The sequence below is a fragment of the Podarcis pityusensis genome (genome assembly GCF_964106645.2).
Source record: "Podarcis pityusensis genome assembly, chromosome: 8".
NCBI lineage: Eukaryota > Metazoa > Chordata > Lepidosauria > Squamata > Lacertidae > Podarcis > Podarcis pityusensis.
The window spans coordinates 23098434-23125652 of NC_138033.1; the positions used below are offsets into that span (position 1 = coordinate 23098434).

General features: G+C 44.1%; 3 protein-coding genes across 5 annotated transcripts; 2 read left to right on the plus strand and 1 right to left on the minus strand.

Annotated features, from left to right (window-relative positions):
• The first annotated feature begins 272 nt into the window (after positions 1-272).
• RAB42 (RAB42, member RAS oncogene family) lies at positions 273-5791 on the plus strand. The gene is made up of 2 exons (XM_081016512.1): positions 273-1089; positions 4309-5791. The coding sequence occupies exons 1-2, from the start codon at positions 824-826 to the stop codon at positions 4727-4729; spliced, it is 687 nt and encodes a 228-aa protein (XP_080872638.1). The 5' UTR covers positions 273-823; the 3' UTR covers positions 4730-5791.
• A 4011-nt stretch (positions 5792-9802) lies between these two features.
• On the plus strand, positions 9803-13863 carry LOC308483020 (ras-related protein Rab-39B-like). The gene is made up of 2 exons (XM_081016551.1): positions 9803-10312; positions 12417-13863. The coding sequence occupies exons 1-2, from the start codon at positions 10092-10094 to the stop codon at positions 12838-12840; spliced, it is 645 nt and encodes a 214-aa protein (XP_080872677.1). The 5' UTR covers positions 9803-10091; the 3' UTR covers positions 12841-13863.
• A 1009-nt stretch (positions 13864-14872) lies between these two features.
• On the minus strand, positions 14873-26414 carry TAF12 (TATA-box binding protein associated factor 12). Of its 3 annotated transcripts, XM_081016552.1 has the most exons (7): positions 26178-26414; positions 23896-23980; positions 19851-20102; positions 19159-19236; positions 18764-18878; positions 18240-18328; positions 14873-17554 (listed from the first exon to the last, which is right to left on the minus strand). In XM_081016552.1, exons 2-7 carry the CDS (start codon positions 23962-23964, stop codon positions 17519-17521), a joined length of 639 nt encoding a protein of 212 aa, XP_080872678.1. In that variant the 5' UTR covers positions 23965-23980; positions 26178-26414; the 3' UTR covers positions 14873-17518. The 3 variants fall into 3 exon arrangements, with proteins under 3 accessions (XP_080872678.1, XP_080872679.1, XP_080872680.1); XM_081016553.1 differs by lacking the exon at positions 23896-23980 and having other exon boundaries at positions 26178-26404; XM_081016554.1 differs by lacking the exon at positions 26178-26414 and having other exon boundaries at positions 23892-23910.
• Between the last annotated feature and the right edge of the window lie 805 nt (positions 26415-27219).

Sequence of the window (27219 nt, forward strand, 5' to 3'; positions counted from 1 at the left end):
GAATTTATTCCCAGACCTTTATAATATGGGTATCAATGGTAGCTCTTGTCTCTTCCATGGTTAAAATTCCTGATCTTGATAATAATACTTTGGGCAAGTGGGCAAGACACACTGTACTCAGTGCAAAATCTATATTGTATTTGTCCTACAGGAAACATATATATCTTTGTCCTGCCTTGTTAATGCCCGTGCACCACCACTCAGAGTGACGAACAACAATTTAAAATTGTAATGCAACAAACCATACATGCAACAATAAAAGTGTGCAAAATACATATTTTAAAAAAACAATTGCAGAGCTAAAAACGGCCTTCACAGATAAATGCAGTTTTGTTCCGCCATTCTTAAAACAGGGATCTGATTCAGCAGTTTATATTGCAGAGGGCTGATATTCTTATGACTGGAGTTCCTTTTTCTCTTGAGAAGCAGGGAAATTGCTTTGATAGGCTATTCTGTCGCCTGCCCCCAACATATATACACATACATACATTTTGCTCCTTGCATTTGACAGAGATTTGATACAGAAGCTTGCTTGCTTTTGTGGGAGAGAGGCAATGGTATCTAAGGGAATGTTGTGGGTGGGGCAGAAAGAGGTGTGGAAAGAGGGTCTTGTTCTCAAACCAGACAGATGTTGGCTTCTCTTTGTTCTGAAGGCAGTGGGTGGGAGATGGCTAATCCTATCAGGCTGGAGTCCTCCTAATCAAACTGGAGTTCTGCTGCAGTCAGGATTGTCAGGACAAGATCCTCGGAGGTCCCAGTCTCTCCTGAGCACTGCCCTGGATGAAGGCTTCTGTTTCACTGCTCCTCTGAGCCTCCTTCCACCATGGAAGCAGCTCCTGAGATGGAATTAGCGCAAACGCCTCCGGTCCGTAACCTAAATGGCAACTGGCACTACCAATTCCGCATCCTTCTGCTGGGCGACTCCATGGTGGGCAAAACGTCTCTGCTCAGATGCTACACGGAGGGGTGCTTCGTTCCATCCCCGTGCCCCACGGTGGGCGTGGAGTTCTATAGCAAGTTGATGGAGCTGCCTCCAGGCATCAAGGTGAAGCTACAACTTTGGGACACGGCTGGCCAAGAGAGGTTCAGGTGAGGCGGGGAAGTCCTTGTAGGACCAAAGGATGAGTGGGGGAAGATGCACATGCTTCTTACCAGTCCAAAACCTTTCCCTTTTCTAAATTCCTTTCCCTACTGCCCTGGAAATAAGGTCTGGAAGCCAATCACATTACTGCTCAGTTAGCAACAATCCATTCTGGTGCATAGACCTTTCGTGTCCATATCATCCCTTGCTCCCTGCATTTAATTTCAGCCAGGTTGGCGATTCTGCTGGAATGCCAGCCAGTGGTGCCATGAAGGAAGGACTTAGAGGCAGGTATTCAGGGTCCCATGAGCGTGGCGGGTCAGGGGATAGCACCGGGTTGGCTTACTACATATTGAAGTAACCTAAGTGTATCACCCTGTCTGTAAAGGAGGGATAGGAGGAGCTTTTAAGGCCATTATGTCCAGAGTCTAAAATGTCCTAGCTGCACCACAGATACCACCTGTCTTCATTCCCCACATATTTCATCCCCACTTATTCCCCCTACTGGATTTCTATTTTTTTTATTAAAAAAAATTAGTGTTATCCTTGGCAATTAAGTTGAGATTTTAAGAAATTAAATAGAAATGGAATAGGGAGGGGGAAATAAGCATTTAGCACATTCCTGTCACACCTTTCCTCCTATAGGAAGGAGAGCCCTATGTCCTCTTTTTTCCCCAGGACACCCTCTTTTTCATAGGTATGTAAAATGAGAGTCGTCATAGCGATCCATAGTTAAAACTAGAAGCAAATGTGTTCTCTTTTTTTTGCTCTTCAAAATATGGCAACCCTCTCTTCACACTAACCCTGTAAGGCACATTAGGCCAGGAGAAAAAGAATGACAACCCCGGAAACAGCTAGGGAACACATTAGTTCCAATCTATCTGTAGATCTTAGGAAATGGTTGGCATCAGGAAACACCCTACACTACAGGAACAAGGAAGGGATTAACTGGGGACCTGCATCCCAGGGGGAGAAGGCTGGGCAGTGAGTTCAGCTCAGGCTTCATTTATTCATCAATACCAGGGAAGGGGAAACTGCCAGATGTTGGGCTCCAACTCCCATCAGCCCCAAGCAGTAGCAAGGGTTGATGGGAGTTGCAGGCCAGCAACGTCTGGAGGACCAAACCTTCCCCCACCCCCCAAGTAAGCCTGGTGTTCCTAAGCAAGAAAGTAGTGGATAATTGAGCTCATGTGGTACTGAAAAAAGTTCCAGCAGCAAAGGCACAGCTCCTCAAAGTTGCACAAAGGAATCTTTATATCATTACTTAGAATGTGTACAGTGCTTTGCTGATGGTTAGTGTGTTGTCATCCCATGGGCATTGATTCAGGTGACACAGGGTTTTGCAGAGCAATCTGAGACAATTTCTCCAGGGAGCTCACAATGGTGTACGTGGTTCACCCCCCCCCTCAGTTAATGACTACAGCAATCCCTACAGGTAGGTTAGGATGAGAGGCAATGACCGGCCCCTGGTCATTCATTGAGCTTCCTGCTCAAGTGGGATTTGAACCCTGCTCTCCCTGGTCCTAGACTGACACACTAACCCAGAGCCTTCCAAACGTTTTGTGTTGGTGACACACTTTTTAGACATGCATCATTTTGCGACACAGTTTTTACTAGCAAACCAAAGGTTAAACTAACCCCTTTCCAGCCCTGGGAGGAGCGCAGGGAGTGTTTGCACACCAACACACTGCAGCCAACACACTAACATGTCGCGACACACAGTTTGGAAAGCTCTGCACTAACCACTATGCCACACTGATCTCACCAGCTTGCTTTAAGCTGTCTCTGGGTTTGGTCAGAAACTAGATGTTTGTGCATATCTTTGAGAATCATGAGTATTTGCGAATCATTCTGGGCTGAATAATGAACTTTGCTTTCTGTACTCCCTCTAGCAATCTTGGTTAGATTTCTGTTGGCACTCTGCACAAAAGTTCCCTGTGTTTTTCACAGAATCACTGAGAAAAACAGCTGAAGGGAGGGTACTGCATAGCTGAGTGTTGTGCTGTGGGGTGGGGTGGGGGATACTTCAAGGTTGTCTGTTGTTATTGTTCTTTTGCAGAGTTGAGAAATTGATCCCATTCAGTGACTAGAAGCCTGAGGGCATTGATCTCAAGTAATCCCAGAGGCCATCATATCTCCTTGGAATGTATATGTCTGACCTTGCTTACTGATCCACTCAGTTATTGACACAACCTTACCAACTCCCTTTTTCTTGCTAATTTTACTGCAAACAATGGCACTGTCATATCAGCTCCTCTTCAGAGATAAGATTTGTATGTAGAATCTCTGCTTGTTTATGTGGTTGTAAATCCTATAGGAGTCTCCTCACTTGCTTACCCTGCCATTAGCCATGAGCTGGACTGGGAGATAAAGGCATGGCAGGGAGGTAAGGAAGGAAAGGAGATGTTTCAGGAAATTAGAAACTGAAATAAAATGTCAATATTTATCAATAAACAAATTGGGAAAAAGAAAGGAAGGAATAAGAGAGGAAATTGTTACAGTATGAAGAAGTGAATGTAAAAGGGCCAGAGAGAAGGGATGGAAGAAAGTGGCAGGGTTTTTTTCCTTTTTGAGCTGAGTGTGGAAGGAGAAAGGGAAATGAAATGGTAAGAGATGGGTAAAAATATTTTGAGAAACATGTGGCAGTGGGAAGGAAAAAATATAAAAGAAAAAGCCTTCTCCACTTCAAGCCTCTCTAATCAAATTCTGCCTAAAATAGAGAGGTTGAGTTGTTCCACATCACATGTCTGTGCTTAGCTTGAGGAAAGCTGAACCATGGAACTCCTTGCCTCAAGGTAAATGCTGTGGCTAAGAATTTAGCAATGTCCCAAAGGTGGTTTAGATATCATAGGAAAATTATGTGAGTATATGTTATTTATTTTACTCAGTACATTTATATCAGGCCTTTTCTCCAAGTTGCTCAAGGCAGAATTCTTCCTCCCGCACTAAGACTACATTGTACTATAAAATTGACATTGCTCAGCATAAATTTCTGAAGACTTTGTGGATATGTTTTGCTAATGTAGTTTAGCAATATCTGTAAAGGCAAATGGGAGTTCTGTGCTTACATCTCAGAAGATACTTTGTCACTATCATTGCTCCAGAACAAAGTCCTGGACATGGTTATGAAGAGTTGGCATTTGGTAACTTGACAAGTGACTTTAAGAAAGTCTCCGTGATATATTGGAAGAAGGTTAAATTAATTAATCTGCTGCTTCTGTTCTTAGGTGCATCACCAGATCCTTCTACCGGAATGCAGTGGGTGTACTCTTGGTCTTCGATATGACCAACCGGAGGTCCTTTGAGAGCATCTTTGATTGGTACCATGAAGTGACCAGTGTTATGGAGAAGGTCGTCTTCCTCTTGGTTGGCCACAAAAGTGACCTTCAGTCAATGAACAGAGTCACAGTCGAAGAAGCAGAGGGACTGGCCATTTCTTTGGGCACGCAATTTATTGAAACGTCCGCCAAGGACAACCTCAATATAGATTTGGCTTTTGCGACCATCACCAATGCTATCTACGATGCTCTGAGAAACAAGGAGATTGACCTGCAGGAAGGGTGGGATGGTGTGAAGGTGATCCATAAGAAGAGAACCAGCGGTCTTCAGAGAAGGAAGAAGGCCCCGCAAGAAAAATGCAATTGCTAACCAAAGTCAAGGAGTGAGATGTGGCTGGAAGGGGGCAGTGGGTGGCCTCTAAAGAGGAGAAATGAGTGGAACTCTTTCATAGCCAAGGTTCTGAGATCCAAGCTGCAGAGGACCTCAATGACTGGACCCTCAAAGTGACATTCACTCATCAGCATTCAAGACTGTTGCGGGACGCATACTGATGATGGGCAGGGCTGGAGTCATCAGTGAGCTGATAATGCTAAGGTTGCAAGTTCGATCCCTGTATGGGACAGCTGCATATTCCTGCATTGCAGGGGGTTGGACTAGATGATCCTCAGGGTCCCTTTCCAACTCTACAATTCTGTGATTCTAAGGCCAGAGCCCAAGTGATGAACCCCCTCCCCGCCTTCATTTTCCCCTCTTGCCACCTACTGGAAATGAGGCTGCATTTGGCCCTGTGGCCACTGGCGGCTCACCTCTGCTGTATGGAAACCAGAGATACCCAAACAGACAAGGGAGTCAAAGATGGTTTGGATAGCACCCGAGCAGATAGGAGAGAATCTGGAAAACAGTTGTTTGCAGCTGAAAAGCTTGCTACATTGACCTTTCAATGCAAGTGGTCTGCTAAAATGCATCTGAATTGCTTTGAAATGTTCAGATTATGAGAGCGTATTCTTCAGTTGTTCTGCAGAAAAGTTAAGCATAATTTGTTGTGTAAAGAGCTGAGAAATTGTAAGGGGAATATCTGTTAATAGTTGCGGTGGGAAAATGATAATGGGTGCAAGGATATTCAGAGTTCAGTCATTTAGATAGAGTCAACATTCCACTGTATTTGAGAATACAAGAAAGAAAGAAAGAAAGAAAGAAAGAAAGAAAGAAAGAAAGATTTTCATCTTGAGTAGATGACTTGGGGATGCTGGGAATGCTAGAGGCCCATTTTAATGTGAAACAAGGATGCTGATTTCAAAACAATAAAATAAAGTCATACTGCTGGTTGATGTTTAGTTTCTCTATATGCCACTTTTCTATAGTAAGTTTAATGTAAACTAAAGCTATCATTTAATTCTTAAAATACTGCAAATTAAACTCATAGGGTTGTATCTGATACTGGCCCTGCTCAAAGTAGAAATTTATTGAAATTAATGTACCTGTTAGGCTTAGGGTCATAATGAGACATACACACCCTACCGAGGTGCATATTCAAGGGATTATTTAGGCAAAAGATCTGAAAACCATGGTAAAAAGAGTGACATATTAATGGTTGAAGTCTCATGAGACTTAAAAAGTAAAGGTAATGGACCTCTGACCATTGGGTCCAGTCGCGGACGACTCTGGGGTTGTGGCGCTCATCTCGCTTTATTGGCTGAGGGAGCTGGCGTACAGCTTCCGGGTCATGTGGCCAGCATGACTAAGCCGCTTCTGGCGAACCAGAACAGCGCATGGAAACGCCGTTTACCTTCCCGCCGGAGCGGTACCTATATATCTACTTGCACTTTGACGTGCTTTTGAACTGCTAGGTTGGCAGGAGCTGGGACCAAAGAACGGGAGCTCACCTCGTCGCGGGGATTCGAACCGCCAACCTCATGAGACTTATATAGGATAAACTCATATTTTAGTTTTATTTATTTATTTTATGAATCACATCACCAGGAACCAAGGCAGCTATAGTGCCATCTGCTGGGGGAATCCTTCCACACCTCATAGATTCATGAGGCAATTCTCCCCCTACCATAAAAATATTATTAATTTTTCATATATCCAAAGCAATACAAACAAGCATATTCATCCCCTAACTTGTGTCCTCACCCCGCTCAGGACAAAGAGTGTTTAGATTCCTGTGAACGGCAGGTGGCAGAGGATGACGATAACAATAACAATAATATGCTTATACCTCACCCATCTGACTGGGTTGCCCCATATTGCATACAAAGTAAAGTCTATTCAAACCTTGTAAGAGTCATTGTGGCGTTTTTCCTTCTTGCTCTTAAGTCGATTTTTCCCCCCATCAGCATGAGATGCCAAATTTGAGGCGTCCGTTCCCTCAGCATCTTCCCAGAGAGGGTTCTGTCTGCCCATCTTGCGGCAATGATCAGTTGTGCAGTTAGTTCTTTAGAAGCTGCAGGAGGAAGTTCCAGTTCAAAGATAAGAAGAGCAGCAAGGGCATGGAGCTGGGTCAAATTTGTCATGAGGCAATTCTTATTTATTTAAACGGCAAGCTTCTTAGAGTCTCCTTGCTGTTGCCCTTGAAAACACCTCTGAATATAAATATAACAAAGTCATCCTTGATGGGAAACCCCTTTTTGAATCCTCGTGAATTCATGAGGCAATTCTTATTTATTTATCAAACAGGTTCTTCTGCTGTTGCCATTTGAAAAACTCTGCTCTGACCCCCTCGGGGCTTTGGAGACAGGAGACTTGAGACAAAGAGGTGACTCCTGAAAAAGAAACATTCTGCTCTTTCTCTTCCAGTGGCTTCAAAAGAGAGAGAGATTTGGGAAATATTCAACTGTGGTCTCTGCCCCAACAGTTCACTGCCCCTGCTTGTTTCTGAGGGAAAATGTGTCTAAAGAGAGAGGCAGTGTGGAGTAGGGGTTAGAGTGCTGACCTAGGAGACTAGAGTTCAAATCCCTGCTGAGCTATGAAGCCCACTGAGTGGCTTTGGGCCTGTCACTGTCTCTCAGCCTAACCTACCTCACAGGGTTGTTCTGAGGATAAAATGGAGAGCATACCATCTTGAGCTCTTTGGAGAAAAGGTAAATGTAATAATAGACATAATAACTAAAGCTTTCCACAGAATAAGTTGTGGAACTCCTTTAATTCCTGTTCAGGCAGCTCTCAGCCCTTTTTGTTTTTGATACTATATAGTTAACCTCCTGACTGACAAGGTTTTGTGGGGAATCTCCTTACAATACCCACGACTTCATTCTAACACTTTTGGACGTATGAGTCAGACTCCCCACGGTTTCTGCCTAGTCTGCAGCGTTTACATACTGGCCAGCGCAAAATGTTTGATAGCCCCGCTCCTTTATCTTAATGCTTGAGACTTCAGGGCGGGATGACAAGGAGGAAGGAGATTCATGTCACCTGTGCTTTAAATTAATTCCTGGGTGGTTACTTCTGTTTCCAAATCCCTGATCTGCACTGACTTAATCCAGCAATGAGGGCAGGGGGAAAGCCTCCACACAACTAGGGCAGTTTGGATAAAATATACTCCCCACTTCACTTGCTATTTTGCACCTCGGGGACAGAACTGTGCTGCACCAAAATGGTCACCATACTAAGCTGAACCTTTCCTGTAGTAGAACTTCTACAGGAGAGTCAGCCTGATGACAGCCCAAAAGAAGAAACACCCATGCCAGGAATGTCTCCCTTGACACATCTCCCCTGGAAACCAGAGCTGTCTTTTTCTTTTACACTGGAGAACTGGCCTCACAGAAAGGAACCTTGGAATATGCAGTACTGTACCTCTAAGGGCCAGAGCTGATGGGAAAGAGGGAGGGTAAGAAATCTCCTGTAGATGGTGGCTAGTTAAAGCCCAATCTCTATGTGCCGAGATGGTCTTCCTGCCTTTACCTGGGATGTGCTTCCTGCAAACCAGACAGCTGCTGTTGGTCCTGCATGAGGATATTGGCCATGACCTGATGTACCTAGCACAGAGGTCCTGATGCTGCAGACCACCCGTCACCAGTGGTCCACGAGCATCATTAAGGTGGTCTGCAATACGTCTGCGGATTTGTGATTGAAGGCAGGAGGTGGCTTTAAATATTCGTATTGATTTTTAGCTGCATTTTTACTGCTTCTATTTTTTTTTCTTATACAGTGGTACCTCAGGTTAAGTACTTAATTCGTTCCGGAGGTCCGTACTTAACCTGAAACTGTTCTTAACCTGAAGCACCACTTTAGCTAATGGGGCCTCCTGCTGCCACCGCACCGCCAGAGCCCAATTTCTGTTCTTATCCTGAAGCAAAGTTCTTAACCTGAAGCACTATTTCTGGCTTAGTGGAGTGTGTAACCTGAAGCGTATGTAAACTGAAGCATATGTAACCCGAGATACCACTGTATTGCATTTTTTTTCTGCACAGTAATACAATTTGAATTCTAGGGAAAGGAGCTGGAAACAAAGCTGCCAATATCTTAACACCATTATACAGTGGCATAGCGTGGTGGGGAGGGGGCCCCAGGGACGTAAAATGGTTAGGGGAGCAAAATTTCAACATCTGATGCTGCCTCAGTACAGCTGCACTCTTCTGTCTCTGGGCTCTGTTGAAAATGGCTTCCCCACATGAACCAGGAAGTGACCTTTCCAGAAAACGGAACAACTCATCTTTCCTTATGTGTACTCCATCCATTTCCCTCCCACCCACTCACCCTTCCATGTGGCCCCGGGCACTGGCAACCCACGCTACGCCACTACCGTTATACAGATCTATGCCGCAACTGCACTTTGGAGCAGTGTGTATAGTTCTAGCTGCCTCTCCTCAAAAAGGATATTGTGGTTGGAAAAGGGTCAGAAAACGGCAGCCAACATGATCCAGCGATCGTGTGAGGAAAGGTTGCAACATTTGGGGCTTTTAAAAAGTAGATAAAAGGTAGGTTGAGATAGGATAGAGGTGTATAAAATTACACATGGCATGGAGAAAGGGACTAGAGAAAAGTTTTTCTCCCTCTCTCTTAACACTTGTGGACAATCAATGAAACTGATTGTTGGAAGATTAAGCACAGACAAAAGAAAGCAATAGTGACTGAAGGGCAGTGAGGCTGCAATCCCATGCAAGGGTACTTACTTCCAAGTAAATATGCACCCATGTAGACTCCCATTTTGTTTTTGTTTTCTAAATTCTAAGGTTTGGCACTTTTCCTAGAGAAAGGGCGTGTACACTCACACATACATAGATAACATCTGATACGTTCTAATGAGAGTGATATGTTTTCTCATTAGAGCTCTGAAAGGGTTTAATGTATTCTCCCGATGCTCTGACTGCTGGACCAGGAATATTATCTTTTTGGTACCAGAAAGAAGAAAGGGTGCTGTTGCCCGTAGAATATATGTGAAATGTGCTTCCTCTCTGCCTGGCTTCCCCTCCCATAAACGTTGCACATTCTCAGGGTGGGGCAGAAAAAGGACGAGTTATGAACATCCAGGCTGGCTTAGCAGCTGCCTGCCTGAACATGAAATGAAACAGCCGTCAGCCCCAGGCTGCAGATGCGACCAATCTGCTTTCACCTACAACAAGCCTCAACCAGTTTTCCACTTCTGTCGGAGCTCAAGAACAGCGTTTTCCACTTGGCCGTGTGGCTGGATAAATCTTGACACGGGGAGTGGAGTGCCTAGTTTGTGCCACTGTACGAGTGTTCCCACTTGCCTCTCCAGCTTCCTTCTCCCCTCACCCCCAGCCTCCGGATGGCAGTGGATTCGCTCTGGCACTACCAGTTCCGGATTATCATGTTGGGGGACTCCACTGTGGGAAAATCCTGTCTCCTGAAGCGCTATGCCGAAGGGGTCTTCCTTGAGTCCATGAATCAAACTGTGGGTGTGGATTTTTATGTTCACTTCCTGGAGATTGAGCCTGACCTGCGCATCAAACTACAGTTTTGGGATACAGCTGGGCAAGAGCGGTTCAGGTGAGTTTAGAATGGAAGTTTTATCTGTAGTAAGGAGAGAGAAATGAAGAGGTGATATGACAGCCACCTTCAAGTTGTTGAAGGGCTTTCACATGAGAGGATGGGGAACTTGTCCAGCAGTGGGGAAAAGAACTTGGCAGTAAGGAATAGAATAGGTATGTAAAAAAGAGAATTCCTGGATGCCAAGATCAAAGTTTGGGACAAGTACTGTTTGGTGAGAGATATCAAATCACAAAATATGCAGCAAAGTGTGGAAATATAGGCTTTTAAAATATGCCATTGCAAATTTATTCCAAAGTTCCCCTCTTCCCCAGCGTAGAAAAATGCCACTCATTTGGTGAATTAAAAATGGTTTACCTACAAACTCCAAAGGTCAGATTCATGTGCTTTTCCATACAGCATTCAGAAAAGTTGCATAGGCAGTGGAACTTGGCTTAGTCACAGTGGTGATAGTTCCTAGATTATTGGTCTATGAACTCAAGAAAGGCTTGTCAGAGCCATGAGCTCTGAGCAACCAGCTCAGACCTCTTTACATGCTGAGCTTCTCAGGTAGACTGTGGTACAACACTAGGCTTGACTACCTCCCAAGGTGAGGGGGAGTGACCCCAGCTAAGCCTGGCAAAACCCCTTCATGCATTAATTAAACTTAAGCATGTTGGTTATATGAGGCTGGTTTTCACACACTTGGGGTCCTCCACATGTTGCTGAACTACAATTCACTTGGAGTCCAATAACATCTGGTGGGTTACAGGTTCCCCATTATCTTGTTACTTTCCTTATGGCAAAAAGTCTGATTTAGGGGATTAAGCAGGTTTTGTTGTGCAATACCTCCCAACCAGCTATAATTGTGAGATCTGAATTTGTTTGTTTGCGACTGAATCACCTCCCCCCCCCAAAAAAAAAGTCTGGAAGCATCCAAGGTGTGCTGCAGACATACGCCAGCTGTTTATATGAGTAATTCCTCATTCTGTAGACTCAAAACTGATTAAATAGGAAGGGTTCCTCCCTTTCCTGAAAGGCGTCTCTATTTGTATTTCCTTCTTCTGTCTCATAAAACGGCTGTTTGTGAAAGATTTTGTTGGACTCATGAAGACTCATTTCCATCTGGCATATATTTTAAAGCTGTTTTCAATAACGTTTTAATGCAATCTTGTTAACTAACTTTGTCACTAAGATAATAATTAACTAATGCTGCAATTGTTTACGTAATTTACACATCAGACATAAAATGACTCAGGATGGTATCCAATGCATTTATTCCATTAGCACAAGCCTAAATTGTTGTGCTATAGAATTGCAGAGTTGGTAGGGACCCTGAGGGAAATCTAGTCAAAGCCCATCAAATGCAGCAGCAAGTTGCTTCTGATTCAAGCCTTGGACATCAGTAACCAAACTATGTAGCTCCATCAATAACTTATGCGGTAATATTGTTTGCTATATATTTCAATATTCAGCAAATGAATTCCAACTTAATTTCTGGAATTGGCCAATCTGCCTTGCCCTTCTTAGGTGAGTTTAACAATACAAAATGTGTTCCAAACCTTATTCAATCCATCATCTTGTGTTCTCTTCCATTCATAGCCCTCTTCTGTCCAAAGCAACATACTATGCCAATAAAGATTAAAAACACTAAGCCAGTATAAGGTAAAAAGGTAAAGGACCCCTGGACGGTTAGGTCCAGTCAAAGGCGACTATGGGGGTGCAGCACTCATCTCACTTTCAGGCCAAGAGAGCCAGCTTTTGTCCACAGACAGCTTTCCAGGTCATGTGGCCAGCATGACTAAACCACTTCTGGTGCAATGGGACACCATGATAGAAACCAGAGCACACAGAAATGCCATTTACCTTCCTGCCACAGCAGTAGCTATTTATCTACTTGCACTGGCATGCTTTCGAACTGCTAGGTTGGCAGGAGCTGTGACAGAGCAACGGGAGCTCACCCCATCACAGGGATTCGAACCACCAACCTTCTGATCAGCAAGAGGCTCAGTGGTTTAGGCCACAGCGCCACCCGCATCCCCAGTATATAATGCTCTAAGGTGATTGATTGTACGAAGGTGACCCAAGTGAGAATGAGTTTCCTTCTTTGTGTTTCCTGACTTAGGTCCGTGACGCGTTCCTATTACCGCAACTCTGCTGGAGGTGTGCTGGTGTTTGACCTGGCCAACAGAGCATCCTTCGAAAGCATCCGGAAGTGGCACCAGGAAGTGATGGACACGGTGAAGCCTCACCACATTGTCTTTGTGCTGGTTGGGCACAAGAGCGATTTGGAAGCCGAGAGGAAGGTTGGACAAAAGGAGGCGGAGAAACTGGCCACTTTGCTGGAGGCCAAGTACATTGAGACGTCTGCGAAGAGCAACAGGAACGTGGGGGAGGCTTTCCAGATCTTGACGCTAGGAATATACGAGGCTCTGAAAAGCGGGAAAATGAGACCCAGTGAACAGTGGGACGGGGTGAAAAGCAAACTGCCACCCTTGGCACAGCCTGAGGCCCAGGCACAGGAAGGGGGCAAGAAATGTTCCTGCTAGCAAATGGCAACTGCCTCTGGGAAAGTGTATGGGCCCTTTTGTACAATAACCCATGCATGATGCCCATGAGCCATTCATCTAGAAAGCAGTGAAGACTATAAAAAGCTTTATAGGCTGGTGTATAAGCAAAGGTGTATTCCCTTTTGTTATTGCTAACCTAACATATGGGAAAGAAAAATCCTTGCAGAATGAAGGCAGAGAACGTTGATCTGAGGCTCCCTTTGGCATACTCACAATTACTGCAACATATACCTTTCATTTCTGCACGTACCACATCTGGAAACATTTTTTGCACCTGGTCTACCTGGTTTCAACCTTGCTCCACCCATCTATTGCTTCCCCCCCACATACCCCCAACTCTTGCCATCTCCTGTTTCTACCTCTGCTGCGGAAGAGGCTGGCTTGAAATGTGTGGAGGTATTATGGACCTGCTCTCCCTGAAAAGCTTGCCTAAACCGTAATCATCATGTTAGCTCACCACCTGATTTGTGAACACCTTCATTAACCTATCCTCTTTGGCTGATCAGTTTGAGAACTCTTGATACACTTTCATCACCTGTTTTTAGGAGGAAATAACACTGGTGCCTAATATTCTACAGAAGACCTGTGGATACAAGTAAACACTATTTCAAATTCACTTTCTCTACTCCTGTTGTCTCAAGGAGATGCCTGAAGGGGAGAGGGAAAATGACGGGGCTTTTATAGTCACACAGACAATACGACTTGGGTAATGATCAAACTTCCAGATTAATCAGAACTCTTCTTTACAAAAAATGAAGATGGTACAACCTGCCACATACAAGAGTTTTGGATGGAATGGGAAGAGGTGCTTTGGCGAATTAGGTTCAATCATGCTTAGTGCAAAGAGACAGTTTGCAAGAAGGCATGTTGTGGAAGAGGCCAGTGAATGCCACCCCTTTGATAATACAAAAGCGACCAGTTATTCATATCTGTCCCAAGCACTAATTGAAACACATGGGTTCCTTGGAAGGTAGAGAACAGAAATAAAGGAAAATACAGCCATCTTTATACTTGCAGAACTAGATTATCAGTTTTAGGTGGCAGGGTGGGTAAAGTGTTGTTAGAAGTGAAGTTTGGAAGTGTTAGCAGGTTGTTGGAGGGTATTGTCTCCCATAGGTAAAATCCCACCCCTGTGGGTAAAAGGTAATCTACAGATCCCCTGCTGCGCAGCAAAATTCAGTCATCCCTCCCAAGCAGACAATAATGGCAAGCAAGCATCTGAATAAAAGCCATTCCCAAACAGACTTTATAATTCTTTGATAGCACCTGCCTTCTTGTCAGTGCAAATGTTCCCTTGCCTGTTTTGTGGATTTCCAGGCTCTAGGACATCTTCCATTATCAAGCAAATATGTTGCATTTATAGATGACTTAACAGGGAGCAACAAAAAGCACTATTGAGGAACCATGGTAGCAATGTCAGATCAACAGTGCATAGAAAAGATGGTGGTGGAGACAACATGTTGGAGAACACTCAGTTGTAAAGAGCAGATTGTTCCAAAACTAAGGTTGATGCACACTTGGGAGCAGGCAGCATTGGACCTACATCTGAGCAATTGTTTAGATTCAGTCTTTATTACATGTTTACAATGTTAAAGGCTGTATAAACTGCCAGGATGCTAAATTCTGCACTTTATGTTGCCGCTATAGAATATGCAGAGGCCCTGCTAAGATGTCACCTCTTACGAAAACTGTACACTCAGTAATCCAATTTAACGGCTGGTGGTTCAAATTCTTAGGCTTGTATCCAATGTTAGTCTATAGCTAATGCAAGATGGAGCTAAAGGAATCTATTCTACACATGTGGCTACTCAAACGTAAACCCACTGAAATTAAAGGACAAGAGAAACTTAGGTCCATTACTTTCAGTGGGTCTACTCTGAATTGAACCTAGTTGTTTACAACCCCCCGATTCAAAAGTTTCCACTGTTTTCGATGGTTTTCCAAGAGATAAACCATATACTATACATTTTAATTATAATAGCAAAGGTTAAGAATAGGCTCTGAAGCATCATTTTCATTTTGCCAATGCCATTTATTGTATTCGGTACACACCATCTCATCCAGAGAGCTGCATTTATCATCTCACCATCTTTACTTGAAAGAGCACCAGCAGAAGCCACAGTGAGGACTTGAGTTGAGTTTGTAGGTGCATTTATTTCATGTGTGGGGGAGGGGAAATATACCTTTCTGCATATCTGATGCTGGGAAACCCACCTATTCACTGATGGCATGTCCAAACTGCATTCTTCTGGGTGGTTTGCAGTAACACACTTGGCGGACATATGCTTGAAGCAGGAGGCCTCCTTTACTGTTGGGTTGTGAAAAAGCATGTTACAGGAGAAAATCAGGACCACACACTTGAATTACATGTAGCCTACTACTGATATACTACCCAATTTAAGGTATTACGTGAAGCAGGGCCTCAAATTTATTTTTTGGGACAGGGTGATACAGTTGGCTTGATTTCTGTTGACCTTCTATAAGTGGATTTGGGCTAGTTCACAATACTTTGCCAATGCAAGCTTACAGCAACATGTTAATTTCTCTATACACCATTGCACATGGCAGTTATAAGGGGTTGCATTCAGTTAACTTCTACTTGAGTACACCCACTGAAATTAAAGGGCATGACGAGGTCCATTAATTTCAACTGGGCTACTCTGAAAACAGCCCAATGTGTAATATCTATAGCATGCATATGCAATGGGAAACAATGATTCTGCAGTTTATGGTGAAAAGCCCATGTATTAGCTTCATCAAAAACCATGCAGAAAAATAGCAGCATGTGAAGAACTCGGGATAAGAAAAACAGCAGCAGCTATGGGGCAAGTCCTTAGAAATTTGGGTGGCTAATGGGGAGGGGAGGGATGTACTGATTTCTTGAAGGGGAAAGGTTTACTGAGGCAATACAATGTCTTTCGACTTCCAAGTCCCGTCATCCCTGATCATGGATGGGGATGACAATAAATAAACATGCCCTTGTCATTGGTTGTTTAATGGCGAAGATGCTTTCAAGTGATGCAATACATAAAATAACTGCAGCAAAGGTTCTTCCCCCTCCCCACCCCCCTCTGCCTCCATGGTGCAATTTCAGAATTCATTTTGGATTATTTAGACATATGCCTCAGTTGGATTCCATTTGGCTGCTAATCCCATGGCGAAACAAAAGGATGAATTGTTTTCACAAATGGAGAATTACTCTTTTAGAACAAGAGTTTAAAAGAACAAATGACACGCTGGAATATTCCTAATGGCTCATGCTACAAAGGCAAGCATTGTGGTTTTATGAACTGATGCCATTTTCTTTTCTTTTAATGGAAAGCACTAAATTGTATGCTACCTGGGGCAAAGTGCATGAAATATCTTGAAAAACAGGGAACATTAACGTACTTGTTTATTATCGTAGTCTAAATGAGTGGAGAACTTGCTTAAAAAGGATAAGCTTCTATAGCCACTGCTGGATGGCTTAATGAAAACCTGTTACGCACACAGAGAGAGAACACAAAAAGTGTAGATTGTGTGGTCAGCAGTGGCTTCTTCATTCAGAACACAGGCAGTGCAACACTTCTGTTGCTACAGTTCAACCTATCAAAGAGGAAGTGAGGAAGGAGGGCAGTTTTTCAGCAAGCGAGGAGCTTCAGAAGCAGCAAAAAAACCCACCATTCATAATCCATGAAAGTCTGAGGCAACAGTTTTGCACCAATTTTGATTTTCAGCCTGAGTTGTGCTTTTGGTATTGGAACACTCACTGAAAGCAAAGTATTCTGGCAAGTATTCTCAATTATATTTTTCTCCTGGTAACAGAAGAGATAGGAGGCAAGCCAATTGTTGAATGAGCACAGATTGATATCTGGGCTGTGGATACTGAGGACTGTTCTCTTCACAAGACAGATGCTGCCAGTTTAAAAATAATAATAATAATAATAATAATAGTAATAATAATAATAATAATCTCTCTGTGTTGGGAACTGCACCAACGCTTTCCAACAGAACCACCATCCGCACAGAACTTCACAGATATTTTGCTATGCAGTGGAAGTCCATTGCATCCTTAAGAGTTAAAGAGACTTGCAATATGGACCATATTGGAATTTAAAAGAAGAAAAAGAGATGTTTGCTTCGAACAACCTATAATGAACAGCCTTTTCTCTGGCTCTTGCCCTGATGCCCTTTGCTTTTTCACAGCCCGTGCCAATACTGTGACCTAGTTTTAGAGTCATAATGTCTTTGCTCATAAAACAAATCCAAATATCTATAAACAGCAACATTACAAAGAGTAAGAGGGAAATGAAAAAAAACAAACTTCTATAGCTGTTTCTAATACTGTTCCCAAAAATACCAAAATATTCTGTCCGTTGGACAACCACTTACACCATAAATCACTCTGAAGGCAGAAAATAAAGTCTGTGTGTTTCAAGATAAATTGTGTTCTCTTGGGGAAATATGTTGTAGAGTAGGGGTGGGGGGGAAGAGGCAGGGCCTATCGACTTTTGGCAGGTCTCCCCTCAAAGTCAGATATTGCTGCACAGTTAAAAGGTACACTTCTCTGCAAAGCCTTAAAAAAGAATCCCACGGATGACGTCATGGGTACTCCACAAGCTTGAGGCGGATTTCCCGCCCAGAAGAGCCATTTTAATCTCCCTGCCATTCCCAAGCATTATTTCTTTGTTGTTTTGCGGATCAGCGCCATCCTCTGAAAAGAGAGAGAGAAAAAGAACAGTGAAAATCAGGGAAATGGACCACCAGCAAGTTTCAGTGGAAGGTAGATTCTTTTGGGCCCAGAAAACTATTTCCACTCACCTGGCCACCATAGTATCCAAATACCTCAGTCACATAACTAGTCCACTTAAGAGTCAAAATGAGGTATGGCTGCATTTCCGTATCAGTTTCTTTAGATTAAAAAAATAGCAGCTGTTGGAGGGTCATCAATCTGAATAGTGACCACAGTGCAGGGAGGTTTGATTCATCACCCCTTTTCCTAAAAAACATTGCTCTGCATACTCTAGCTTTTATTACTCCTACAGGATGAAAAATATAGGGGTGCACGTATTTTGTTTCCTTTGAGGACAAACAGCAGCTTTAGTAGGGAGGGGATCCATCTCAGTCAGGAACTGTGCAGGGAAAAGGTGAACCTGTGCCTGACATGCTGCAGTCCTGACTCAGATCAGGCCCCCTGCTAGTTTGTGTGTTTTGTTTTTATGTTAAGAGATGGAAATGCATTTGACCCAAAGGCATGGCACGGGAGGAGTGATGTACTTGAGTATTTATACTGCGCATCCTCTCTCTCTCTCATACACGCAGAAAGGGAATGTGGACATTAGAAAGTACAGTATAAACACCTGGTGTTTTCTCTCCCCTGGCTGCAACACCCTCCTTACCTGTTTGTGAGCTTCTGTAGTGCAGGCTTTTTTATATGGCCTGATTTCTTCAGAACCAAAACCTGGGATCCACATATTCCACTGCCGCTCTGCATCAAAGAACAGGGCATGGGTGGAGGGGATGAGAAAAAGAGGTAGAGGAAACAAGAGTTAAGGAGAAATATTTATCAATTCAATCATGTAAGCAGAAATCATTGTCTGGTTTCTAAGAGCTAGAACAAAATGAGAAATGAAAAAATCCTGTTTTGGCAGGAGTTCTGTTTCTCTTTATTTTAGGGGTTTATTTGCGGTAGGACAAATTTCAAGGGGACACTTATGAATTGCATGTGACAGCAATTCCCTTGTGTGCAGGGGTTCACTACAGGCTATTTTCTGCACACCCTAACACATGGAGGAAGACTGCAGCGGCCTGACTGGCCTGGTGAACTGTTATACATGAAAGGCTCACTACACGGGGAGAGTAGGCACATAGAGCCACCTATAGCAGCCTTCATGAAACAAACAACTCATGCACTGGCACTCACCAAGATGCAACTGGACATCTTTCACTTCCAAAGTGTTGGACTTGCGATGTCGTGCAAGCTGGCAGGCAGCTGTCACAACGCTTTCAATGAAGTCGTCTGCGATCTGCAGCAGCATCTGTCAAAAACAGTGAAGCACCAAGCATGTTAGTGATGGGTTTCGGCATGAGATATAACAATGGATGAAATGATATTTAACTTCTGAAGCTTCACATTCTTCCAACAAGTAATCACCATCCCCAGTGACTTTACATCAAGTAAAACCACTTTGTTTCCTAACTGATCAGATTGAACCAGTGGCACTGTTCAACTAAGGATAAGCTCAGGCAAGTACCAAGGGGTCTGAGATTATTCAGGACTAGGGATTCATTCAGTTCATTCCCCCCCCAAAAGCCTACCTCCTCCACATCTTCATCCAGTTGTTCATTTGGATCCACCTCTCTGACAAGATCCTGTAGTTTCTTCTTAGTTAATATCTGGGGCAGGGGAAAGAGATCACCAACATTAGTACAGTTCAACCAGGTCAATGGCCACCAAAAGACAAAGGAGATGATGCCCATCTAATATTCACGGGGAGGGAATTCCAAAAGGCAGGTGCTACAACACTCAAGGCCCAATTCCTACATTGTGTGCAATGGACCTTCTGGTAAGATGGTATCAGCAGGAGGGCCTCACCTGCGGAGCACAGACATGGACTGGACATATAAGGAGTGAGTATTGAGGTATCCTGGCCCCAAGCTGAATAGGCCTATATACACCGGAACCAGCACCTTGAACTTAGCCTGGCAGCTAACTGGCAGCCAGTGCAATTATTTCAACAGCAGGGTAACATATTGGCGATGTCCTGCTTTAGTGAGCAGTCAAGTTGCCACATTTTACACTAGCTGCAGCTTCTGGACCAACCTCAAGTTTAGCCCCACATGGAGCACATGGTTCTGAACCTAAGACTCAAGCTTTTATTCATTTCAAGTTGCAAGACGTAACAGGGAGATTTTGGCAACTCTTGGGCACGCTCAGAAGCAGACAACCAATGTTATTTTTCAACCTCACCTTACCCCACTCACTTTCCCAGTATCGCAAGTGCCATTACCTGGTTGCTTTCAGGACTGAGGCGCCCACCACTGCTAGGGGTCCCTGGCATCTTCGCCACAGTGGTATTGTTTGCCATGGAGCTATGTGGAGGGGTGCTGGCTGGTTCTGGCTTGATTGAGGAGAAGTTGGACAAATTGATCAAGGTAGATGGGCCAAACTGGTTCATAATCTGCTGAGCTTTAGCCTTCAGATCATAGAGTTTGTCCAGATCTTGCTTCTTCTTGGGATTGTGTGGGCCCAAACCAATCAGCTGAAGAAGATACAAATTCCAGGGTTAAAATGAGGAGGAAGAGAAGACGGAGGCGATTTAATAAATTACCTATTTTAGAACAATTCCCAGCAGACTGGATCTCAGATATTCAAAGCCTTTGGAAGAACAAGTTTTCTGCAGTGGCTGGAAAAGCACCTTAACTATGTCACCATCAGTGCTTTTTTCCTGGGGGTACGCATACCCCTAAACATTTTGTGAATCTAAGTTTGGCCTAATTGAGGGGAAGTATTTCAATCTGAGTAGGAAAATGAGAGTACCCCTAAACATTTTTAAAGAAAAAAAGCACTGGTCACCATTATGCCACCTCATGGGAAGCTTCCAGTGCCTGCGTTCTGTGAGAACTTTAATGCAAACCAAGTATCAGATCACAATGTGGAAATCAGAGCAGAAACTGTGTTTGTGGATGTCAGAATCACTTCCCCAGACACTTGGATCTGACAGCCATGGTAATAAGAACTTCCCTCCCTCTTCCTAGATTGCCCAGAAAGCAACTATGAGGCACTTGCTGACCACTGGTGTCCGGAGATATGCGTTTGTATTTCTTGGACAACTTTTGCTTATGCATAAGAATCCTCCACACCCATCCTTTTGATAGTTCTAAGACAAAAGTGCTAAAGGGAAAACTGCTCCTCTTATAGCCAGCTATAGATGAAAGTCCGTAATCTATCTAAAGGATGCTTGTTCGGAGGTTGTAGCAGGGGAGCACAGCTATCGTACATCCTTGACAGAAGAACAGTACGCTCTTTCTGTCTGGGATGGTCGTCCTCTTCCACCGAGCGTGCAGCTTCCAGAGGGACGCACATGGAGCGGTGAGGGAGGAAGGGGACACCCGCCTAGCCAGCCAGATCAGCCGAATCAACTCTGGCAGTCAATGGGGTGACAGATGTCGCAGACAGATCGCCCTCACAAACCTGATCTTTAGCTTCCTAGAGCTTGACATTTCCCTCAAATAATACAGATTGGGATGCGTTAATGTGTTATGTTTATACTTCTGTTACGGACTAAACTATGGAAATGGACCATGTTTATCAATCCACGGTTCCACCTATTAACCTCCAATATCTATTTTCTTAAACCCACCAGCGGCAAAGATACCTTAGGGCTACAGTTCAGTGGCAGCATTTCTCTGGGAATGTTTCTTCTCTTTGGTTCTCTCCAAAAAAAAGACAAAGGGCTTCGTCCAGGATAAGTTAGAAGTACTGTACTTATTTAAGCCCTGACTAATTTATCCCATTGATTCCACTTGGAACTAACTTTAGCTAACCTAGCCTGAATTCCAACCAAAATGTGTTTTCTGATCGTTCCAAAACATTCAAGATGTAACATCGAATTTCAAGGAGTCTCTTTTCAGAATCTCTCAACATCCAGTCTGTAATGCTATTGGCTTGTGTGTTCAGTTCAGACCACTCAGCAGCAGCTTGTTACCAATCAACACAGCTGCAGAAAATATTTTAAAGAGGTAAACATTACCAACTTCTCAAGAATCAGAAATGGCATTTTCTTGAACCTTAATATACAGGCGATTAGCATGCAATTTTACCATATGCAGTTATTTTAATTCTTATGCATTTTGCTTAAAATTGTAATCCAACAATGACGCCAACGTCACATCAAAACACAAACCATGCTGAACACGGACTACCCAAGATTCAAGGAAGTCAATATGTAGGAAACGGAAACCACACTTCGTTATTATTTTAAAGAGCAAGTTCTCTGTTAGTATTAATCCACACAATAATTATTAAGAAGGCTGCAATTGAAATGCTTCATTCCACCTTATAAACATGTATTCAATACAATAAGGGTTGAAAGGCAATTTAAACATAAGTTGTTGGGGGGTTTTCAGCTTCACCCAGAACAAATCCTTAACCTTGTGCTACAAATGGTTTGCTGATAAAAATAGCCTGCCCAGAGGGAGGAAAAGGATATATGCCTGGGAAAGGCAAGGCTCAGCGCCAGATGAACTTCAGGGGCTCATAGCCTGTAAAGTTAACCACTAGCGGATTCACACCTTTATAGATTGGTAACTGCAACAGCCAGCACTTTGTTTGTATGTTGACAGGCCCATGAAGCCATGACGGCTCATTCCACTTTTGTTTACGCTAGCTATTGTTACTCTGTCATAAAAAATGGCACTGTTGTCGAAGTTGCTGAACTACAACTCCCATCAGCCCCAGCAAGCATGGCTCCACACATTTCTGCACACATGATAGATATACTTAGCAGTTGTTTCCTCTTCAAGCAGTTGCCAGATGCATATAAAGGCCCTTCAAAGTATGGGAGAATTCAACTTTTAAACTGAAGGCAGTTCTATCATCTTAGCAATGGATGCAACCTTTGCTTTCCTTACTTTCAAGACTCCCAGCTCTTGCTCTCTCCTATTTTAGCCAGTCTTTCTACATTCCTTCCTGTTCTTTTCATTCTGCTGCCTCTTCTTGACAAATTCATTGTGCTCTTTTCTGATACTTGGCACTGCATTGCTTTACTTCTTGAATCTCCTTCTGCAGCAGTGGGGAACCTTTTTCAGCCCAAGATCCATTCCAGCCTGGTTTTGGCACTGAAATGGACTTGGTTGCACTGATTGATTACCTCTATCGGGAGAGAGACAGGGGAAACGTGACCCTGCTGGTTCTCCTTGACCTCTCAGCAGCTTCTGGCACCATTGAGAATGGTGTTCTTTTGGAACGATTTGGGGCAGGGGCGGGGGAGTTGGAGGTACTATGTCACACTAGTTTAGTTCCTACCTACAGGGGAGCTACCGAAAGGCAGTAGTAAGTAAGGTATCGTTGTTTGGCACCTTCTGAACTATGGGGTCCCACAAGTGTCTAGCCTATCTCCTATGCTCTTTAACATCTATTTGAAACCACTGGGAGCGGTCATCTAGGGATTTGGAGTATGGTGCCATCAGCTGATGGCATGCAGCTCTATCTCTGCACTCCATTGGAATCAGGATAGACTGTGAAGATGTTGGGCAGCTGTCTGGAAGCAGTGGTAGAATGGATTGAGGTCAATAAATATCAATGCTGAATCCTGGTAAGAAAGAAGGGCTGTGGTTGGATGGTTCCTGTGTCTGGGAATTAGATATCTAACCTGTTCTGGGAGAAGTTGCATTCTCATTGAAGGATCAGGTTTAGTAGTCTGGGAGTCCTCCTGGATTCCAACTTGTCATTAAGCGGCTTTTGTGGCCAAGAGTGCTTATGCCCAGCTCAGGCTGGTTTGCCAGCTGCAGCTATTCCTGGACCAGGATAGCCTGGCCTCTGTTGTCCATGTTCTAGGGACCTCCCGCTTGTATTGTAATGTGCTCTATGTGAGGCTTTTCTTGAAGACAGTTTGTAGATTCCAACTAGTGATCATCACAAAGCCAACTAAAGATGCATAACATTCCTCTGGGTAGGGGCCACCTGTAAAATGTTCCACATTCCTATGCATCTCTATAGAGAGGAGTAACGCTGGCAGGAATAAAGTGCAAGTCAACAGGGAGATTGATTACTTCTTTATCAGGGAGCAATACAGCAATGATGCTGGAGAGAGATTCCAGCACTCAGTTCTACTAATTTTGTCATCTTCTGGGAGACCATATTCACTAACCAAGCACACAAGACAGGATCATTTCCTACAAAGCATTTTCAAATCTGAGTGGAAAAGGACAATACACTCTTGCACATTTCAGTTCTGGCACACAAGCAAAACTGAAAAGCCACAAGCCCACCTGCAGCTTCTCACCATGATGCCAGCATGCTATGTCCTGGTGAGTTCAAGCCAACTTACTTACAGCTATCTGAGTGTCTAGATCTTTAATTACATCAGAAACTGCTGTGGGACCATTGAATGGAGAGGCCATTTCCCCCAAAAAGCTCCTGCAAGTAAACAGTAAGGGTTAACCTATACAGTCATTCTTCCCCTGTTGCATATGCTTATACAATTCCCCCAGAGCATTTTACAAGCTATCACATCTCTCTCTCTCTCTGCTGGTTAAAATGGATCTGTGTAGGCAATCTAACATATATATAAATAGGAGGTTGTCACTGAATAGACTTTCCTCAAGAGAACATCCTCTCCACCCAGGCCTTACATGGTACAGGTGCATTAATCTGCAATGGTTGGATGTATCACAGCACTGGTGCAAAAGCTCAGTGACCAATCCACTTGTTTATAATTAAGCATAGTAGTTAGGATTGTTGGCTGTGAAATGGAAAAATCACATCAGTTACAGACTATTATCTCAGCTTTACCTTCCCCAATTTCAAATCTGATATGCTGGCCTTCTTTACAAAACCTCAGAAAAAAATAGTGAAATCTTGTAGATGAAGTGCTTGGATGATGGCATTTGTTTTCTTTAAGTGATTTCAAAATGTAAGGGAACACAGGCTAATAAGATGCTGGGAAAGATGAACTTTATGTCCCAAAGTGAAGATTAGGATACTGAGAGAGTGAAAGTATGGATGCAGTGCTTAAGAAATTAAATTTGCATTGTAAAATGATTGAGAACCTCATAGCAAAAAAAAAGGGGGGGGGGGAGAAAGTTATGCTGTTAAATGAAACAAACAAATGAAATTATTCAAAATGCTATAAGCATTACTACTATTACAATACAGTAAAGAAAGAATAACGGAACAGAGCTGGGCAACCTGTGGCCTTCTAGATGTTATTAGACTCCAACTGCCATCAGAAAGGCCAGCAGCATTTCAAGGGCAATAGGTTCCCCAGTCCTGATAAAGAATAAGAGCAGGTGTGTTCTCTAGAAAACTGCAAGACAAGAGCATAGCCATGGCGGTGGGGAGGGGGAGAAGTAAGAAATATGTTGCTTTTTTAAGGACACTGCAGATTCTATGGCAGTAGTGGGCAGAAAATACTGTAGATCACAATCTACTGGTAGTTCTCAAGAGTCATTTGATGTAGATCAGCAAGGATTTCTCTGACACACAGTTGCTTAACAATGACAACAAAAATAATTCCTCCTGTAAATCATACTTCTGAAATGAATAATGGAGGGGGAGAGGATCCAGAGAAGATTTTTGTGTGGAGCGACCATGAGCTCGTGTCTGTTTTGGTACTAAAAAAATTATAAGGCTCTATCTTTTGCACTTTGCTCTGGTTGCTGGATCTTAGGGTACCAGTGTAAAACAAATTAGATTCCACAAGCCTAAAGTCTGCCCACTCCTTTCTACAGAATTTGTTTTCCAATCTTATGTTTGTGCTTTAAAATTCAATTGTAATCAGTGACCTGGGAGCACACACTCCAACAGTCTCTATGTTGTGGAACTTGCATAATTTAAGCTTTTGGCAGAATAAATCCCTACTGATTTATTTTAGTTTATGTTGTTAGGAGTTTTCATTCTTCATGGTTAAACCCTCTTACCCTGGTTTTGGGGGGGAAGAAGCAGCATCTTGTTTCCAATGCCACATGAACGTAAACAGGGACAGAAAGTAACTAGGCTGCACCACATTGACATCCCCAAAGCCTCTTCCCCGCCCCCAATCCGGAGGTTTCCTAAACTGCAGCCATGCCTCACTTTAAGCAGGGCTCCCTCCACTGCCAATTCCCTGGCTCAACTTCCCATCACTCGGGAAGACATTTCTGTTTCTCTGGAGGCTTATTAAAAAGAAAGAAATAAGCATGAAATCTGATGCCACCTGTTCTTTCTCTTCTTGGCTAGTGTCATTTGGTACCAGCCACCATTGCTTTGAAGACATCGATTTGTTGCTGCATCTTATTACATTACCGTGTATAATCTCGCCCTCAGCGCGTGTATATATATATAAATATGAATGTGACGAGCGCTCACGTTTTGCCGGCCACCTTAAAATGTCCTGAGTGAAAACAGACGGACGAAATAAGCGCGTGTACACATATACTGTACACATACACGACGAGGAAAGTGTTTTAAAACGCACGATGAATTAGAGTAGACCCTGTCAAGCGTCGGGAGGCCTGTCGTCAGGGGAAAGGAAAAGGGAGGAATCGGGACACGGGTAACGTATTTTGGCCGCTTCGCGCCCCCCGGAGGCAGCCCCTCCCCCGGAGGCCCCTTGGAGTCCAGAGCTCGGCCTTACTTTCAGCGGGGAGCCGCCGCGGCTCGAACCGGGGCTCCCGCTCCGCTCACCGGCGCCTCGGCCGCCTACCCGGCCATCTCCCCCCTGCGAGCCGCTCGACGCTTCCGACCGATTGCCGCCTTTCCTCCCTCACTGGGACGCCGCGACACAGCACTTCCGGGGTCACGACCCCACGAGCCGCTCCAGGAAAGACGCTTGGCCCACACAGCGGCAGCCAATCGGCAAGCGCCTCCGTCGTCCCTTTTTAAGGTTGGGCGGCTTGGTCTCGCCTGCACATGCGCCGAAGCTCCTTACGTTCCGAGACTCCCTCGCCCCCGCTCTTTCTCGTTTGTGGTGAATTAAGGTCTGTGGGCGCCCGCGCGCCCCTGTCAAATCGTCTCTCTGGTTCAGCCCCGCAGTGCGCAGGCGCACTTCGGCTGGGACCTTATGGAGGGGAAGGGTGGGTGTAGGTGTTTTAATAGGCGGCCGCGGCACCTTCTGGGTTCCCGATCCGAGAGCGCGTGGCGGTGCTGCGCTTTCTTTCTTGTGATTGGAAGGTAGCAGAAGCGCGCGGGCTTTTGTACCAGTGTCAGGTTGGCCGTGGGTAAGGTGAAGTGTGAGCGTCATTCGTGCAAAAGGATCGTCTTGAGCAAGTGTGATGGGGAAACGCGAGTTCGAATCTCAATGTTGCCTAGCCTACTTCACAGGGTTGTCGTGTAGTTGTTTTTTTTTTTTAAGCACAGAAGAAATAACTGTATAAGCAACCCTGAGTGCTTTGAAAAGAGGATGGTAAAAGTGTAATAAGAATAAGAATTTATTATTTATAGCCCGCCCATCTGGCTGGGCTTCCCCAGCCACACTGGGCTGCTTCCAACAGAATATTGGAATACAGTAATGCATCAAACATTAAAAGCTTCCCTAAACAGGGCTGCCTTCAGATGTCTTCTAAAAGTCTGGTAGTTGTTGTTCTCCTTGACATCTGGTGGGAGGGTGTTCCACAGGGCGGGTGCCACTACCGAGAAGGCCCTGTGCCTGGTTCCCTGTAACTTGGCTACTCTCAGTG